General features: G+C 46.0%; 3 protein-coding genes across 3 annotated transcripts in view; all 3 read left to right on the top strand.

The window, feature by feature from the left end:
- LOC137890907 (exostosin-1a-like) overlaps positions 1–2841 on the top strand; it is a 28224-nt gene extending 25383 nt beyond the window's left edge. The window contains exon 11 of the mRNA XM_068735245.1: positions 205–2841. Coding sequence (XP_068591346.1) covers positions 205–390 — 186 coding nt within the window. The 3' untranslated portion in view covers positions 391–2841. The remainder of the gene's footprint in view (positions 1–204) is intronic.
- Positions 2842–5691: 2850 nt separating this feature from the next.
- On the top strand, positions 5692–12825 carry LOC137891252 (double-strand-break repair protein rad21 homolog A-like). The gene is made up of 14 exons (XM_068735769.1): positions 5692–5830; positions 6842–7028; positions 7185–7314; positions 7549–7648; positions 7742–7848; positions 8077–8274; positions 8370–8495; positions 8843–8968; positions 9116–9339; positions 10120–10273; positions 10407–10552; positions 10864–11040; positions 11309–11392; positions 11844–12825. Exons 2-14 carry the CDS (start codon positions 6885–6887, stop codon positions 12033–12035), a joined length of 1908 nt encoding a protein of 635 aa, XP_068591870.1. The 5' UTR covers positions 5692–5830; positions 6842–6884; the 3' UTR covers positions 12036–12825.
- Positions 12826–13354: 529 nt separating this feature from the next.
- Positions 13355–17558, top strand: part of LOC137891463 (eukaryotic translation initiation factor 3 subunit H) — a 42871-nt gene continuing 38667 nt past the window's right edge. Inside the window, exon 1 of the mRNA XM_068736070.1 lies at positions 13355–13499. Within this exon, the coding sequence (XP_068592171.1) occupies positions 13398–13499 (102 nt within the window). The 5' untranslated portion in view covers positions 13355–13397. The remainder of the gene's footprint in view (positions 13500–17558) is intronic.

The following is a 17558-nucleotide window of genomic DNA, read 5'->3' as shown; positions in this document are numbered from 1 at the left end:
CTGTCTCTCTCTCACTCTCTGTCTGTGTCTCTCACTCTCTCTTTCTCTCTCTCTCTCTCTCTCTCTCACTGTCTCTCTCTGTGTCTCTCACTCTCTCACTCTGTCTCACTCTCTCACACTCTCTCGCTCTCTTTGTCTCTCACACTCACTCACTCACTCACTCACTCACTCACACGCCCTCCTTCTCTCCTTCTCACCCTCCAGAGCTCCCGGGCGTCTCGCTGGGCCGACCCGGACCACTTCGCCCAGCGTCAGACCTGCATGAACAAGTTTGCCAGCTGGTTTGGCACCATGCCCCTGGTCCACTCTCAGATGAGGCTGGACCCGGTGCTGTTCAAAGACCAGGTGTCCATACTGCGGAAGAAGTACAGGGACATAGAGAGACTATAACCCCTCCAAAGCCCCCCCCCCAGCTCTCTGGACAGAGACAGAGCGAAGGGGGGGGGGACAACGAAGAGAGACACGGAGCCTTTCCATGATTGCATGGCTGGATCAATGGGAGAGGAGGAACAGGAAGTGGGACAGAGGTGGAGGACACCACATGCGTTGGTCTGCTCCGTCGTGTCCCTGTCTCTCATGTATAGCTGAGCACACAGGGCCCACTGTGTGCGCTACGAGGACCACCTACCGAAGGACACCGGAGGACGGCTCGTCTTTGGGCCGAAGCGGTCAAAGTAATGGAGTCGGCAATCGCAGCTCGTCTGTCCTGCTCTGTGCACACGGGTTGCTGGAAAGTCTTTCATGACAGATTATTATTGATGATTATGAGTAGGAAGAGGATGACACTATTTTGGATTGTGCTTAGCTATTATTTTTTTTGATACAGTGAATGAATGGCCAGCACTTCTCTCTCTCTGTATTGTCTTAATTGGAACCAACAGCAGGTGGACAAAGAGAGCGATGAGTTCTGACGGTTGATTTGATATTCACAGTGCCTCAAGTCTATCTAGTGGTGTTTGGATCTGGGAGCGTGAGGAAACCGTGAGCACCTTGATCTCGCTGCTTCCTGTTTTTGTTTCTCCTGACTGGCTTTGTGATTGATGGAATAACGGATCTCGTAGTAAATTCTTCAGGTCAGCATTTGCATTGCTTCCTTGCTAAAGTTTAAATGTATTTGTATTCAATTGACGAAACAAAGCGATCACTACGTGCCGTTCTGAACAGAAGCCGTTGGACCAGCTGGAGTTGGTCCTTGAATGTGTGCTGGCCTGAAGAACAATAGAGGGTCACTAGAGTTGCCTTGGTGAAGGGAGGCTGAGCTTTCTGATCAAGCCGACCCGTGGTCCGTCTGAAACACGACCCACTGTGAAAACTAGGGAGTGGATCCTTTGGGGCTTTGTTAGCGGAGGATATTTATATATACGGTCCTCGTCTTCACGCCGTAGACCCGATTCATGTCGTCCAGTGGCGAGTACTCGACCCGGGCTCGCACCGCGTTCGTCTCGGCGCATCGGACGGTGCTCGACGCTCTCGACGTCGGAGCTGGAGGTTGTGCTCATGGGCTTCTCAATCTGACGCTTGTGTCTAATTTACTGCAATTCTGTCCGTGGAATGGCGAGAGCCAGTAGAACGATTTTCATTTGTTGTTTTTCAGATGGATCACAACGCTTATTGACTGAAACTATTTCTAAGTGTTTGGTTTCATCAAAGTGTTTTTTAGTACGTCATATCAGGTGACCTGAAGAATGTCCACAGAATTTGATACATTTAGACGGTGCACCTGCGTTTCTAAATCCCCGTACGTCTGTCCCTGACATTTCTGCACAAGGCTTAACCACACCTGCCCCGAAGAAATGATCATTTCAGTGAACTCCACATCTCTCTGGACCCTTCACCGCTATATGTGCCAATACATGGTTTTACTCTTTTATTCTTTATTCAGTTCACACGAGGAATGCCGTGAATTCCCAGAAAGCATTTCCTGTCTCCATAAGAGAGAGACGTGTGTGTGTGTGTGTGTGTGTGTGTGTGTGTGTGTGTGTGTGTGTGTGTGTGTGTGTGTGTGTGTGTGTGTGTGTGTGTGTGTGTGTGTGTGTGTGTGTGTGTGTGTGTGTGTGTGTGTGTGTGTGTGTGTGAGAGAGAGAGAGGAAGGTGCTGCATGGTGTTTCTTTTCACAGCTTGACGGCAAATAAACAATCCTAGTATTACTAAACACAGCGCTATCGAACATGGTCGTAAACAGAATCACATTTCACAAATGAACTCAGTGCAATATTTAAGATGACGTTTTCTCTGTCTTTATCTCCTTTGCGTTGTTTCAGAGGGCTAGGGGGTTATATATATATCTATATATATATATATAGATATATATAGATATATATATCTATATATATATATATATAGATATATATATCTATATATATATATTGATGTGCCTTCAGAAGAAATACACCTATTAGATTTTCTTTTTTCCCGTCTGCCTTGTGCCAGAAACCGGTCCCTGTCTTCATTTCTTAGCAGGTTTGTTGTTGTCTGTATCGACACATAACGGCTCCCTAAATGGTTTTAACACTGGAACGCTACTAAGACTTATCACCACACATCTGAAACTGACATTCCCGCCCTTTCCTGTTTGTGTTTCTTCACACTTACCGCCTTGTGTTACTTTACTTCCTGGTGGTCACAAGTACAGTAATACATGTAACGCACGTAATTCAATCACACACAGTATTCGTCAGACAGGATCGCATCCCGACTGAGTCTCTGCCTGCTTCCTTCCCTCTCTTCTGTAACCGCTGACCTAATTTTATAGAGATTAAAATGGAACGATAGAGGGGGGGGGGGGTCACAATTTTGTAAAACAATTTTATAAAAACAAACAAATAAAATATTTGATATAAATTGCCTGTGTTTTTGTGTCTTTCTGATCTGATCCTTTGTATTTCTTGCCCTCCTTTGAGAACGTTGTGTTGTGTCTGCTTGTCTTTCAAACAAACATTGAACCCAACGTCCGGTATTAGAACGACATTCTTAAAGTCTACACTGTGCTGCACAACACATGCATCAATGCATCACCGCTCCCTCCTCTCTGACCTGCTGCAACCTATTTTCAGGCTTCCCAAAACATATTCTGCATGTTGGATTTATGCAGTGCACCCACTGAGGGAGAGCCAAACTAAATAATACCTTTAGCTTCCTCCGTGTGTGTGTGTGTGTGTGTGTGTGTGTGTGTGTGTGTGTGTGTGTGTGTGAGAGAGAGAGAGAGAGAGAGAGAGAGAGAGAACCTTATCCTATGCCAAAAAACTGCTGTGTTTACATAAATCTGTGTCAGGATGATCGGTTTAGACACGCTGCATAAATAACAGCATCTATCCAGGATGATCCCATGGTGCACGAGAGCTGCCAACTCAGCTGCAGCAACAGAGACACACACACACACACACACACACACACACACACACACACACACCAAACTGGGCAAAACTCTAGAAGCAAAAAGCTGTGCCGTATCTTAAAGCGGCACCAGTGCCTACACAGCAAAAAGGATGTAGTGACACACCGAAAGGAGAACCATTTGGACATTACACCAAGACCAGGTCCACTCTGATGTCTGTGGACCAAATCACCTACAAGAGATCCAAAAGTGTCGAGGCTTTTTGTTGCAAGGAGTGAAACTCCACTGCACTGGAGGGCTCCATCCACTGCCAAAAGTCAGCTTGTATGATTTAGCGGTATGCTAATCAATTCCACATCTCTTAATCCTACCGATGCGGTGGAGATGGATCTCAGCATGCATGGGCTCTTCCCAACGGTTGGATTAAATACTGTGACTCCAGGCCAAATTCTGCAAAAAACTGTCCCTCCTTTCCTATCAGCTGTACATTCCATATTAGAGCAGCGTGTTTCAGGTTAAATAAATAAAAAGAAACTCATAACATGTACATATAAATAGGCACATTATGGCACTTTCAGCCGAAGCACTTGATGTCACATGATTAAAGGAACCCGATGCTTCAAGTAGTATTTGCTTGGACACAAAGCTGTTGCATCTTTTATGCCACATATGTATACGTACAAGAATGCTTCAGCAAGTCCCAACCGCAGGATGTTTAATGTCGTGCAGCTGTGCAGATAATGATGCACTTCTGGCCGTGTGACTCGTCAACACGGTGGCTCATGTAAGGCAGGGAAGCATCGGTGCTGAAGCGGTTGCTTTCTCTGAGGCTGTTCAGATGTCTCTCTCACGGCAGCCAGCGATCAGCTGTCTGGATAAAAGTACGGTGTTTAGCAGATGGCAGCCCGAAACTGTGTCACCATCCAGACACGGCTGTGCAGCGTTGTGTTCAATGCACCCATTTCTGTGCAAGACGTCAGATATCCATATAAATAGCTTGATTATTAATCGTGAATCAGCAACACATTGAAAGGCTCCGTCCAGCTTTATATCAAACACCGTTTTAAATTCATTATTGTCTCTCTTGCATGTATGAGCTTTCAATTTGTCTTGCAATGAGCCAGTGAGTATATTTGCACGGATTTGAATACATTTAGTGAATTAGTTCTTCCCTCAAAGTAATAAAATGCGTTCTGCCAGTGTGATCATCCTGTGATTATCACAGTTATCACCCTGAGAGTTCACCTTGTTTTCCCTCTGCAGACATCCAGCTATGCGTGGCCGTTTATTGACTATGACTTAAAGGGTTTGATAAATCAATTCTCAAACCGTGCTGATGATGAGAACTATATTTAACCACACAGTGACACGGAGCCCTGCTTCTGGTGTGTCATAAACATGCTTCGACTGGCAGCAGCTCGACCGCCGCAGACGCCGCAGCTTATGAGACGAATCTACTTTACCGCATAGCAATTTACAACTTGACCGTAGATGATTCCGTGATTCTCTCATCTCTTTATCTGTTTGGAAGTTGTTTTTGTAGTGGGCATGAACGTCCAGTTCCTGTAATATTCTGTTCAAAGGACTGGATTTGTTTGGTAGGCATGTTTGTGTTTCCCCCTCATGCACCCATTTCAGCCATTACAAACATAATTGAATTGGCCCTTTTTTTTTTTTTTTTTTACAGCTTTTGACTCATTATAGCAGGATTAAAGTAGGTACAGGTGAACCTCATAGCGTTGATGATGTCGGCTCTGTTCCCGTAACTCGTGCCAGTAACGGAGCATGCACAGTAAGTGGAGGCCCCTGCAAAATGAGGCCCCTGAGTGGAACAATGGACTGCGATGACATGTCAAAATGTCCGCTGTGAGAGAGGCGGTGTTAGCAGAGCCCAGTTTGTTTTAGGCCACTCTGTTGACGTACCGGACGTGAGAGTCACATTAGGCCCGGGTCATGTGCTACAACATGGGATCTGCTGTGTTTTAAAAAAAAAAAAAGATTAGAGGCCAGATGGGACAGCTGGCGATGGGAGCAGAGCAGGCAGAAGATCATATCCACAAAAATACAATGCCATGAGTACAACAGCCGTGTGCAGTGAAGAGAACCCTGAGTCAAGAATAAAAGGAATATGTGACAATAACAATAACAAGTGTAGCAGATGATTCAGTGTCACTTGCACGTGTACTACGTGTACAGCAGACACGCGGTGCTATCATAATCATATTGATTGATTCATTATTAAGCACCTTATATGTCTCTGGTGAGCATTGTGCCACAGCGCCCCCTATCTCCGCTTGGTGCTCACAGCGGGCCTCGGCAGACTCCTCCTCCGCCATTTTTTGACTGTAAACATCCTGCCGATTTTAAAAGGACAGCGGTGAGCGGGAGGAAGGCGACTGGCGCCATCTTGGCTGTTTTAATGAGTACAACAGGGGATAATTCGCGGGGAGAAATCACATAATCACTGGAGTTTTCACTGTAAAGGGGACACCGTCGGTAAGTGTGTTTGCAGCGGAAATGTTCACGCGTGGTTTTGTGTGCTCCACGAGCTGAAAGAAGCGCGCACGTTTGTGTGGATTCGCCGCGGCCTTCACTGTACAAGGAGCCGTTAGCCGCCAGCTAACGATACAGTTGTGCTGAATGAGGGGAAACGAGTACGAGTAACGTTCGCGCGCTTTATTGTTTATTCACGGGTGAACTGTATTTCTGCCCGCTGTTTTAGAGAAGCTACATTATATTTAAATGCACTTTAAGTCGGTATGAATCGTTTTCGTTGCTCATTTTGTAGTTAGCTGGCGGCTAATTTAGTTCGTCCCACTTGATGGCGCCGACTATTTGCTGGCGTTGACCAACCCCTTGGCGCTCTTAACGCATTACGCCGTATTAAGAGCATAACGTTAACTTATACAACCACGCGCGTTTCTCTTAACAAAAATAACGACGCGTTTATGCAAAATTATGAATTCACTAGAGTAGAGCACGAGGGGAAGTGTTTGTTAACACTAGGCATGTGCATTCCCAATGTTTTCCTCCGTGGCTGGGAAATAGGCGGAACTTGTAAAAAGTCGGCGCTTGTTTTGATTAAAATTGCATTTTTTTTTGTAATCTACCGTGCCCTGTTCAGTTTACGAGTAATGCTAGCGTACATGTTTAAAGTTTAGGGTTGACAAAATTACAGCACGACAAGGGACAAAAGACGTGCTGAGGGACCACCAACGATCTTAGGGTTAACGTTAGCTAGTGAGCCGACACAAGTTTAGCTAAACTAATGATTCAATCTAAAGCAGACCCCATCCCCGCCAAGTAATCCCTAAGATAATGACGTTACTTATTAGTAACTAAAGTTACCTAATGTAACGTTGGCTAAAACCATTTTTTTTTTTAAATCAGTCGTGATAGTCTGGTTCTTCTGATCAAGCTTTCCTATTGCTTACAACCCCCCCCCCCCTTCTTACACACAAACTAATCACAGATTCTGTTTTATTTATTTTATTGTTTCTCCTCCAGGTGAACCATACCTGAGTGAGTGTGAGCCAGGGGAACCGGGGCAATGTTCTACGCCCACTTTGTCCTCAGCAAACGTGGGCCGCTGGCCAAGATCTGGCTAGCGGCCCACTGGGACAAGAAGCTGACCAAGGCCCATGTGTTTGAATGCAACCTTGAGAGCAGCGTGGAGAGCATCATCTCACCGAAGGTAACGCAGGCGAGAGGACGGTCTCTGCCGCAGGCCTTGTACTTCGCAGCCTTGCGTTGTTGCTCAGATCCTGAGTTGTTGCAGTAATTTTTGTGTGTTTTTGAACAAAGGAAATCTCAACATGACGTGACTTTTGTTGAATTCTTCCCCCATTAGGTGAAGATGGCGCTGCGTACGTCAGGCCACCTGCTCCTTGGGGTGGTGAGAATCTACCACAGGAAGGCCAAGTACCTGCTTGCTGACTGTAATGAAGCCTTCATCAAGATCAAGATGGCGTTTAGGCCAGGTAAGGACAGGTGACGAGTCAAATCAGTACTGCAGCAAAGTGCTTTCTTCGCTTTTGCATTTGTTGCACCGATACAAGGTTGAAGCAAAACAGAACATGTACAGACACGGGGCCTCCAGGGCCTTTTTTCCATCTCTGACCAGCAGGGTTATACGAGCCTGTGAACTGCTTTTGGTTTGCTCTTGGAGAACAGTTGTGTGTTATAACAACATCATTACTTGTGTCTATATTCAGGTGTGGTGGATCTCCCTGAGGAAAACAGAGAGGCGGCCTACAACGCCATCACCTTACCGGAGGAGTTCCATGACTTTGACCAGCCTCTTCCTGATTTGGAGTAAGATAACTTCAGTTACGACTCATTCCCCCCCTGTCCTTCGAGTGCCAGCTGTTGTGCTCATCCTAGATGTCTTCTTTTAAATTTTAACAGTGACATAGATGTGGCCCAGCAGTTCACCTTAAACCAGAGCAGAGTAGAAGAGATCACCATGCGGGAAGATGTGGGCAACCTCAGCCTCCTGCAGGACAATGACTTTGGTAGGACACTGTGTGTGTGTGTGTGTGTGTGTGTGTGTGTGTGTGTGTGTGTGTGTGTGTGTGTGTGTGTGTGTGTGTGTGTGTATATATGTGTGTGTATATATCTATCTATCTATCTATCTATCTATCTGTCTGCAAAATCATTTGGGATTTAATTATTAGAATAATGCAACAAAATAGACTTTCTCTGTTCGTACTTTTATGTTTTCTTTCATCTGTGCTGCTCAGCTGACTTTGGTATGGACGACCGAGAAATGATGCGTGAAGCCAGCACATTCGAGGAGGACATCATGCACGGTGCCACGGCCTCCAACCTGTTGCTGGAGGCTGAGCCCGGCCCGGCCAACCTCCCTGACAAGTCCAACCACATGGAGTATGATGACTTCGGGGACGGCTCCATGGGCAACAGTGATGGGGGAATGCTGGGTGAGCCGGTCTACATCGGGCTACTGTTGGACGTTCTGTGAGATCTTTTATGATTTTAAGTTATTCATAGTTCATCCTGGTTGTTTGTTTCCCAGTTGATAAGCTACTGAGCTCTGAAGACGGAGGAGGTATTTTTGATGACCCTCCAGCCATCACAGAAAGCGTCATGATGCCCCCCGACCACGGAGACGACGAGGACGACTTTGACAACCTGCAGTCACGTGAGTAAAGTTACGCCTGTTTGCCTCATTGCAGAGTGTGCAACGCAGAATATATAGATTTTTTTTTTTTTTTTTTCTCTTGTATCCATTTATCCCTTTTTATAGCGTTGCTATGTTTCAATAAAGTACATTCACTTGATTGTGGGGGGGTCTTCTGGCTTGGTGGCCATTGCGAGCGAGAGTAGATTCCTGTTGACGCTGAATTTGTCGTGTGTGTGTGTGTGTGTGTGTGTGTGTGTGTGTGTGTGTGTGTGTGTGTGTGTGTGTGTGTGTGTGTGTGTGTGTGTGTGTGTGTGTGTGTGTGTGTGTGTGTGTGTGTGTGTGTGTGTGTGTGTGTGTGCGCGCAGCGGGTCCTGACAGCCCAGACTCCGGCCCGGCAGAGCCACTGCCAGCAATGGCCGACCAGACGGAGCAGACCACACTGGTTCACAACGAGGAGGAGGCCTTCGCCCTGGAGCCCATCGACATCACTGGTAAGACCCTCCGTCACCTTTCTGTAGAGAGGGCTGTATTCTTTCTATAATACTCTGCATCTTCTTTGTAAGTCTTTTTAAAGTATTTCTTCTCTGATTGCTTCACCGTGGAATTAAGTATTTTATTTCCTTTCACCTCGTCTCCAGTGAAAGAGACCAAGGCGAAGCGTAAGAGGAAGCTGATTGTGGACAGTGTGAAGGAGCTGGACAGTAAGACCATCAGGGCTCAGCTGTCTGACTACTCGGACATCGTCACCACCCTTGACCTGGCCCCTCCCACCAAGAAGCTCATGATGTGGAAGGAGACCGGAGGCGTGGAGAAGCTTTTCTCTCTGCCCGCTCAGCCCCTGTGGAATGCCAGGCTGCTCAAGGTGACGTGTTGTTAGAAATAGGCGCGCGTTTGTGAATAAACATGCACACGCATTACCCGCTAGTAAGTATCTGACAACATACCAGAGCGGTTTGAAATCCCCGACGAGCGGTATCACCGCTTTGGGGAACGGTGCTGAGCGAGCCACAGCGGCTGTCTGACTCTCCAAGTAGGTCAAACTCAGGCACTTTTTAATGGAAGAGGAGAGAGTAGATTTCTAATATTGTGTCTTTCATTGACATTCTGTGCAGGTTGTGGGATTTAAAATGAGAACATTGAAGGAACAGGAGGTGGAGGAAGTGATTGGTTTTGTCTGTCTCTTTTCCCTATCCTCTCAAACCCACACGTTGCCCCTCCAGAATACTGAATGGAACGCGTGTTGATGCATAATTTAGCAGACCTCTTTCCCTTCTTTCTTTTTTTTGTCGCGCATCTTAACGCTCCCTGCTAGTGATGTGTGGGTTGCAGTTCTAGATGGGCACGCGGTTAATCAGCGGATTTCTAATTAAAAGTGAATGGGTTACGGGTGGCTTAGATAGCACATCATTAATGAGGGAAAGCGGTAAAACAATGGCTTACGAGCTTTCTTAAAAACAATCACGGCTCTGGGAATGAACCGTGTGAGTAACGTGTCTCTGGAAGCCTGTCAGTCCAACGCGGTGTGAGCGGATGACATCAGAGCACGTATACTTATTATTTTTATTTTGACTTTTTGTACTGCTGGGTTTTTTTTTTCCCCTTCAATAAACCTAAAGTTTAACTGTTAAACCTCTGATGTCAGATGTTCACACGCTGCTTGACGCCTCTGGTGCCGGACGAGCTGAGGAAGAGGAGAAAGGGCGGCGAAGCCGACAGTCTGGACGAGTTCCTCAAAGAGCTGGAGAACCCAGAGGTGCCGAGAGAGGAGGTCATGAGTCAGCACAGGGATGTAATTGGTAAGTCGTGCTTTGACGAGACGAGAGGAGGTCGTATCCCAGACATGTCATCGGTCATTGAGTAAGGCTGTGTCCTCTTTCATAATCCCCTTTTTTTACATTTCATGAACTATCTCTCTCCTCCAACCCTCAGACCAGACCATCATGGAGGAGTCCAGCATGTTGGCAGCGTCTGCGATGGAGGGCAGCAGGACGACCCTGGATGAAACGGTCATGCCTCCTCCGTCGACCCCTCGCGGTGTCAAACGCAAGACCCTCGACAAAGAGGGCGCCCTTCCTGTGAGTGCTTGTCACCTAAATCTTCTTTTTCTCCGTCAAAACGCCAGTATTGCGTTTCCTTAATGCTTCCTCGACACTTCATGTGGCGGCGGCGAAGTGTAGAAAAAGTGATGTTTAAAGGCCTCCAATGCCAATACCACCCCTCGATTCATTTTAATCAAGTCACACTGATCTTATGTTTAATTTAAATCCGACACCAGATGGTGGATTTATTTTTTGAAGCGGTAAACTTGAGGAAATGCTTGAGACATAATTAAGTCGGTTGACTGAAGTGCGTGTCCTCACCTGGGTGCCTCCTGCTCCGTCTTCAGATGACTCCCTTGGAGCCGCAGCATGTGGCCGACCGCTCGGTGTTGTCTCAGAGGTTAGACATGCAACAGGTGGATCTGCCCCCGGAGGAGAGCAGCCTCAACCTCACCCAGCTGGTCCCCGAGCTCGACCTGCTCAGTGACAAGAAGGACAAGAAGGACGATAGTGACGAAGAGGAGGTGAGCTGGAAAGAGCTGCTTACACAGATGCACTGTAGTTTGATCCTGTAGTTTGATCCTGTAGTTTGATACTGCCACATCCCGTCACGTTGTTCAGTAACTGCCCAAACTGATGTAAAAGAAACTACCGACATGTAAATATAAAATAAAACGTGCAAACTTAAGCAGTTTTCTAGAACATGCCTTTCTGTGGCGACTTTGATTTGATTGTCTGTGTTGTGATTTGAGTGCGAGCCGGTTGATGCTGATGATCATCTATTGTTCTCAGGATGAGGACGGTCAGACCGGAGACCAGGATCAGGAGGAGAAGAGATGGAACAAGAGAACCCAGCAGATGCTGCACGGTCTCCAGGTACGAACGTTTCAAATTATTTAAAAGAAAATGTACTTTAAGTAAACTTAGTCAGCTGTCATTTTTCTGATAAATAAACGCGTTATCTCCCGAAAAGCCTGTGAGAAGGTGCTGGATTTTGAATGAATGCAGGCTTCATCCTGCTGCATCACACCTGTGAGGTGTGTGTGTGTGTGTGTGTGTGTGTGTGTGTGTGTGTGTGTGAGCCTCGGTATGCAGAGGGGCGGGACTAAGGTATTGGGTGGCTGCCGGTTACACAATCACGTCTGGGCCGAAAACAAAAACACAGCAAAATACGAATATAAAGTCCAGGCAGAGGGGAGTGTCTCTGCAGATACAGCCAAGTAACACACTTCCAGTGGGTCATAAGGGATGATCCAGAGGGATTATATTTCTGTCAATCTATACATTGTTGTTTTTTAAACTGACACTTGTGCTTCTGTCTCTGTAGCGCGTCATGGCCAAGACGGGAGCAGACTCGGTCAGCCTGCTTGAGTTGTGCCGGAACAACAACAAGAAGCAGGCAGCCGCCAAGTTTTACAGTTTTCTCGTCCTCAAGAAGCAGCAAGCCATCGAGGTCACCCAGACTGAGCCCTACAGCGACATCGTTGCCACTGCTGGACCCAGATTCCACCTCATTTAGACATCGGAAGAACAGACAAACACTCTGCTTGCAACAGACATACTTTTTTTTGAATTACTCAACTTTTGGCCTTTTTGTTTTGTGAGTTCCTGTCCCATTTTGTTCTGGGGGAGGGGAGGGAGTAGGGGTTGGGGGGTGGGATGGATTGGAAACTTAAAAGAAACAAAAGGATTTTACTGTACTTCAGGTGGAATCATGCAGTATTTCATTCGGTTGAAACGGAGTGAGGAAGAATGTTTTAACAAGTATATTTATAAAACAACCCTTTTTCAGTCACTGATTTGTAAGCTTTTCTTCCTTTTTGTTTTTTTAAATTAAATTTTCACTGTCTGCTTATGTCATAAGTCTTCATACCATTGGCCCTCACACCTGAATTATTGCAGATTTTAGATAAAGAGCCCTGTATTTTCACATGGAATCCTGTATTGACTCTGTACATGTTCTGGAAAGGTACTGTTTTATTGCTCAGAAGTGTAACCGCTCCCATCCTGTCCTCGTTGCACTTGTTCTTTCATGATAAACAAAATGATTAATCTGTCGAAACATTGGGAACTTATACCCGGCATTAAATATCATGTGTCAGATGTATAATTCAGGCAGTTTGTCAAATCAGTTTTATGTGAAATTTTTTTTTTTTTTTTTTTTGTACCTTATGCTTATTCATATTTTTGCATTATGTCACTAGGTAATGTACTTGTTACAGTTAAGTTCAGTATCCCACCTTTTTAGTCTTCGGGTAACCTCTAGTTGTGATACATCTGTAAAGATTTGAAATAAAGTGTTTTAAGTACTTGGTAACTGGATATTATTCATTCACAGTGCACCATATTATATCACACATTTACTAGTAGCGGCCTTAATGAAAGCAGGCTATAAAGATAGAAGAAATGTATGTTATTAATATAGAAACTGTCCTAGTTTTAACTCACCTTTTGACTGACTGACCTGTATTTTAGAGTCCTTACCGCTGCATTGCAGCAGGGTCAACGTTGGTACTAATGGTCTAGGTAGTATTTGGTTCACTTTCACAGTAGTGTTACTTCAGAAATGGGCCTCCATCCTCTTATTCTGTAGTTGTTCAAAGAACTGCCAGTGGAATACACTGTGTAAATATATATATGTATATAATGTATGTATATAACATATTTATCGTGATATTATGTAAATTGGCAAATTAATACAATTATTTGTTGTTATTTAACTACCAAACAGCTGAGTTGTTGCAATCCACTGGTTGCAACTAAAGAGGCCGCATCAACTCAGCCCTTGTTTCTCTACGGACAGGAGAGCGGACGCATCTTTACCGGAAACGTCCGTCACGGAACTCTTTCCTCCCTCTTTTCCGCGTGTGTCTGCTCACAGATGGCTTCACGTAAAGAGTCTGCTTCAGCATCTAGCGCCGTGATGGCTTCCACGAGCGGTACTCTGGACTCTCCCGTCAAACAGATCCAAATTGAGGGATTGGTAAGTGTTCCTGCAGCGCTACGTGTTTAATGTCGGCGGAGAGACACCGGTCCCCGAGCGTTACCGGAGATGGATGCTAGCTAGCTACAGCGTTAGCATCGTCACGGCGGACAGATCATGTGAAGCGGTGTTTTGTAACGTGTATTGCGGTTTATACCCTTAGCTGATGTCTGTAGCGTGTATTGCGTTACTTAAACACACACTTTATTGACAAACGGATAATATTTGCTGTCTATAACGTCTCAACCGGCTAAAAGGCTAATAATAGGCTAACCGTAAGTTCGCGTTAGCTGCTGCTGGGAAACCAAAGAGGCGTTTAATGCTAAAACAATACAACACACGAGCATCACAGGGTGACGATGCTGCTGTGTGGATCCTTGCTTCACTCTCGCACGAGTCTGCTTTCTTTAAACGATGCCCAGGCGTGCTCGTTACGTTGTTAGACATCAGGCTACAGTCATGTAACTGTAGTAACTAGCATCATATTTAATCATTCATTAATCTTTCATTAATCATGCCGTCGTCGCTTTCCAAATGGCCCACGTGCCTTCTTTGAGACCGAGTCTATTAAGTTTGAGTTGGGCCTTTCGACTAACTCTAGTTTTTAATTAATCATAGGATTTATGTTCCGTGTCCCACAACGGAAACACCGATTAGAGTAACATCCAAACGGTCCGAATACACCAATGTAAATAATAATAATAATCATAATAAATAGCCGAGGTACTTGTTCCCCTCTCTACTGTTTGGACTGATGTCTCCTCTCAGCTCACTGCAGATGTTCTCAAGCTTCAGATAGTTCACTCTTTAAGTTTAGGAACATTGTGGAATCACAGTTGCTGATCTTTGGGGGTTTGAATTGCTCATTGGTTCTGCGTGTTACTGATCTCTGACCGGTGACCTTTTTTTGAATTTACTTTCTCCCAACCTGAGTGCAGCAGTAGTAGTTTTCCTTCTGTAGTACCTCGGTACATACAGTAGAGGACAAACTTGCTTCGCTGCCAGGCCCCGGTGTTCTCCCTCCTCCAGCCCCACGCCGCTCTGGACACAAAGCAGCTCGTTCGCTCGCTGTTTCTGAACGCAGTTGCAGGACTTGAAGTTGCCAGCTGCTACCTTCCTTTTATCTTGCTCATTAAAGCTGCCCTAGAGTCTCAGGCCCTAATTTCAGATCTAAATATTTCACCTCAATGTGTATTATTTAGACCTCTAATTAGTTGTTCTTGTTTTTTTTCATCAAGCAAACCTTTTCACTCGCAGCAGTTTGAAATTAAGAAAGCAGCCGTGATTCGTTCAGTGACCTCATTTGGATGCAGACTGGTGAAGGAAAGGTGTCTCTTTCAGGCAGAGTTCTGAAACGCGCTCCACCTGAACGCCGTTGATATGCGGCGGTTGCTGCCGCGTTGCGTCACGACCCGTCTGTCGGAGGTTTAGCTGGAGGGTCGCCCGCAGACGACGTCGCCACAGCTGTGTGGTGGAATTGGATCGTTTCCTCGTCTTTTGAAGAGGCTGCGGTGGATGCTGCTGCCTCAGGAGCCGGAGTGCTGCGCGGCGGCGGCTTCCATTACACACCTACTGAGATCACACGGCCGACTGTGTGTTCCAGAAGAACTTACTTTAATTTATTCTGACGCGTGATGCACGTCAGACCCAGGCCCGGTTCACACACGGAGAATGAAGCATCAGCCAGAGAGCATTTTTACAGAAAGTCTCTTTATGGTTTGAAAGCTTCGGGTGATGAAAAGTAGCAGAAAATGTGTCAAAATGAGTTGCATTAAAAAGCAGCGTCAGATATTTTTCAACACTTTGCCAGAACAGCAGCCCCCCCCCCCCTCCTCTCGCCTCAGGTGCTTTAAGACGGGCTCATCAGAATGTTGTTCACAGGGACACCAGAGATAACTAACTACCCAGTGGACACATGTCCCCATCTGTCCAGTACACTTACTAACCACTGTGTTGTCTTTCGTAACACAGTTTATGTGTGCTTGTTGAAGTTGTGCCGTCCCGGTGACGCCTGTAAACACTGAGGGAATCAGTCAGCTGAGTGTTTACAGCAGCCAAACAAACCTGTTTTAATAAAATAAAAGAAGTCATTCAGAAATGATTGTAGCCGCAATCTGATTCCATGCTGGGCACTGCTCCATGCAACAACAGGTACAGATGGGTGAGTAACGTTTGCTGCAAAGTAAATTGAGTAGCAGCTCATAAAGAGTAGAGCCAGCAGAGATTCAGCTGAACGTCTGTGAGGGAGCGCTGTCGTTCAGACCCTCTGTCCTCTAGGTTATGTCTTTCCCTTTATTGCAGCAACACCTCCCATTGGCTGTCGGTAGTCTTGGGACTACTTCACACAACGGGTCTGACACGGCCCAACAGAATCAGACACCCTGAGCAATTAGTGTGCAGATGTGAAAGATGATTTTGGGTTCGCACCGGTACGAGTTGTGACACCTTTTAGGGCCAAAATATACAGAGTGAGTGTAGCGAGCTTTTCTTTGTCAAAGAGCAACGTACAACCAGACGTTCAGGTTAAATTGAGAAAGCAGCAGCAGGTCCGATCAACTGTAGCCGCTCGACTCTAGCGGAGATGAACCTCGGCTGATGCTCCTCTGTGAGGAATCGTCCGCTCTGTAGCCACTGTGTACAGCTGGGAGCGTAGCGGGTGTTTCAGGAGTTAAACTCCAGCAGACCGATGCGTCTTCTCTCTAGTGAAACAACGGAGCTGACTGCGTCACGTCAAATCCTCTCTAGTTAAACTTTCATTCAGCAACGAAAGCATCAGCTTCTGAATCAGGACCTCCAGCAGATGAATCAACATTTCATATCTTCTGTTGCTATGAACATCGATTTCTACTTTGTATGCCAAGCATCGGCACAAAAATGTATTTTGCAACAAATTGAGTTGCAGCGTATCTCATTTTGAAGCTGTAGGTTCTGAACCTTTTTATGAGGCCACTAAAAACCAGGGTTGCAACAAAACTGATATCAGATATCGGTGTGATGGCGACTCATAGCTGGACTGGGTGTCAGGGACAACGAGCTACCGGCACTTTATATGGGCCGATGGCTAAAGCCCACGCCGGCATCAGGGCTGAGAGAGTTTCTGTCCTCTCAGCCGAGTCTTTTGAGTCACATTCATTTATGATTTTCCCTAAAAGGTTGAACACTAAACCTTAATAGAATGCGATCAAACCCCGACTGCAACAATTAACAGTCTCCAAACCGTAAAAGTGATGCATGAGCGATGCACAACGCAGGCCTCGTGGTCATCCCGGGTTCCAAAACACATGATCTGTCTGTCTGTCTGTTCCAAGACAACTTTGAGTGCAGAGTTCGTCTTCACACGAGTGCCGCTGGAAGAAAAGTCATTACTGGATCGTCTCTCTCATAAGATGAGCCCCGTTGTGGCGGCAATATGAGCCATTTAGTGAGCGAGAGAGAAGATTTATGATGAGAATTAAAGGCAGCCAACAGGGGATTTGGGCCGCAATTGATTTTGCACGATTCAATTTTAAGCCTGTTGATTTATAACACGTTGTCCACATATCAATCCTGGGCCTCCTCTCTGTGTGAGGCGAGCTCACTGGGCTAGCTTCTGGTAGCGCTAGATCAATAACAGTGTATGTTTGTGGGTAGCAGGCAAAGTGTGTGTGTGTGTGTGTGTGTGTGTGTGTGTGTGTGTGTGTGTGTGTGTGTGTGTGTGTGTGTGTGTGTGTGTCCAGGTTTGTACAAAGTCGGAGCTTTCCGGGCTTTGCTTTCAATACCTTATGGCATTTACTCAGCACCAGGAAGCCAACACAACAAATCCAGTGAGACCTTCCCTCCTTCCTTTTTGTTTTTAGTGCCGACGCCTCTTCACATTACCTCTTTAAGGCTATTCTGTAGATTCAGGGCTCTTTTTAAAGCTCTGCTGGAATATAGCTTTATTTATTTCTCTTTCATCGAGTTGTTTTTGGCCAATTGTCCATCTCTCACCCCCTCCTTTTCCTGACACTAGTTCATCTCTCTCTCTCTCTCTCTCTCTCTCTCTCTCTCTCTCTCTCTCTCTCTCTCTCTCTCTCTCTC

This window comes from Cebidichthys violaceus, unplaced genomic scaffold (assembly GCF_023349555.1).
Source record: "Cebidichthys violaceus isolate CVI_PGR_0920_01 unplaced genomic scaffold, fCebVio1.0.p SCAF_7, whole genome shotgun sequence".
In the NCBI taxonomy this organism is placed as follows: Eukaryota; Metazoa; Chordata; class Actinopteri; order Perciformes; family Stichaeidae; genus Cebidichthys; species Cebidichthys violaceus.
Note: the sequence above shows the minus strand (reverse complement) of the source record. Positions and strands in the feature narration are given on the sequence as shown.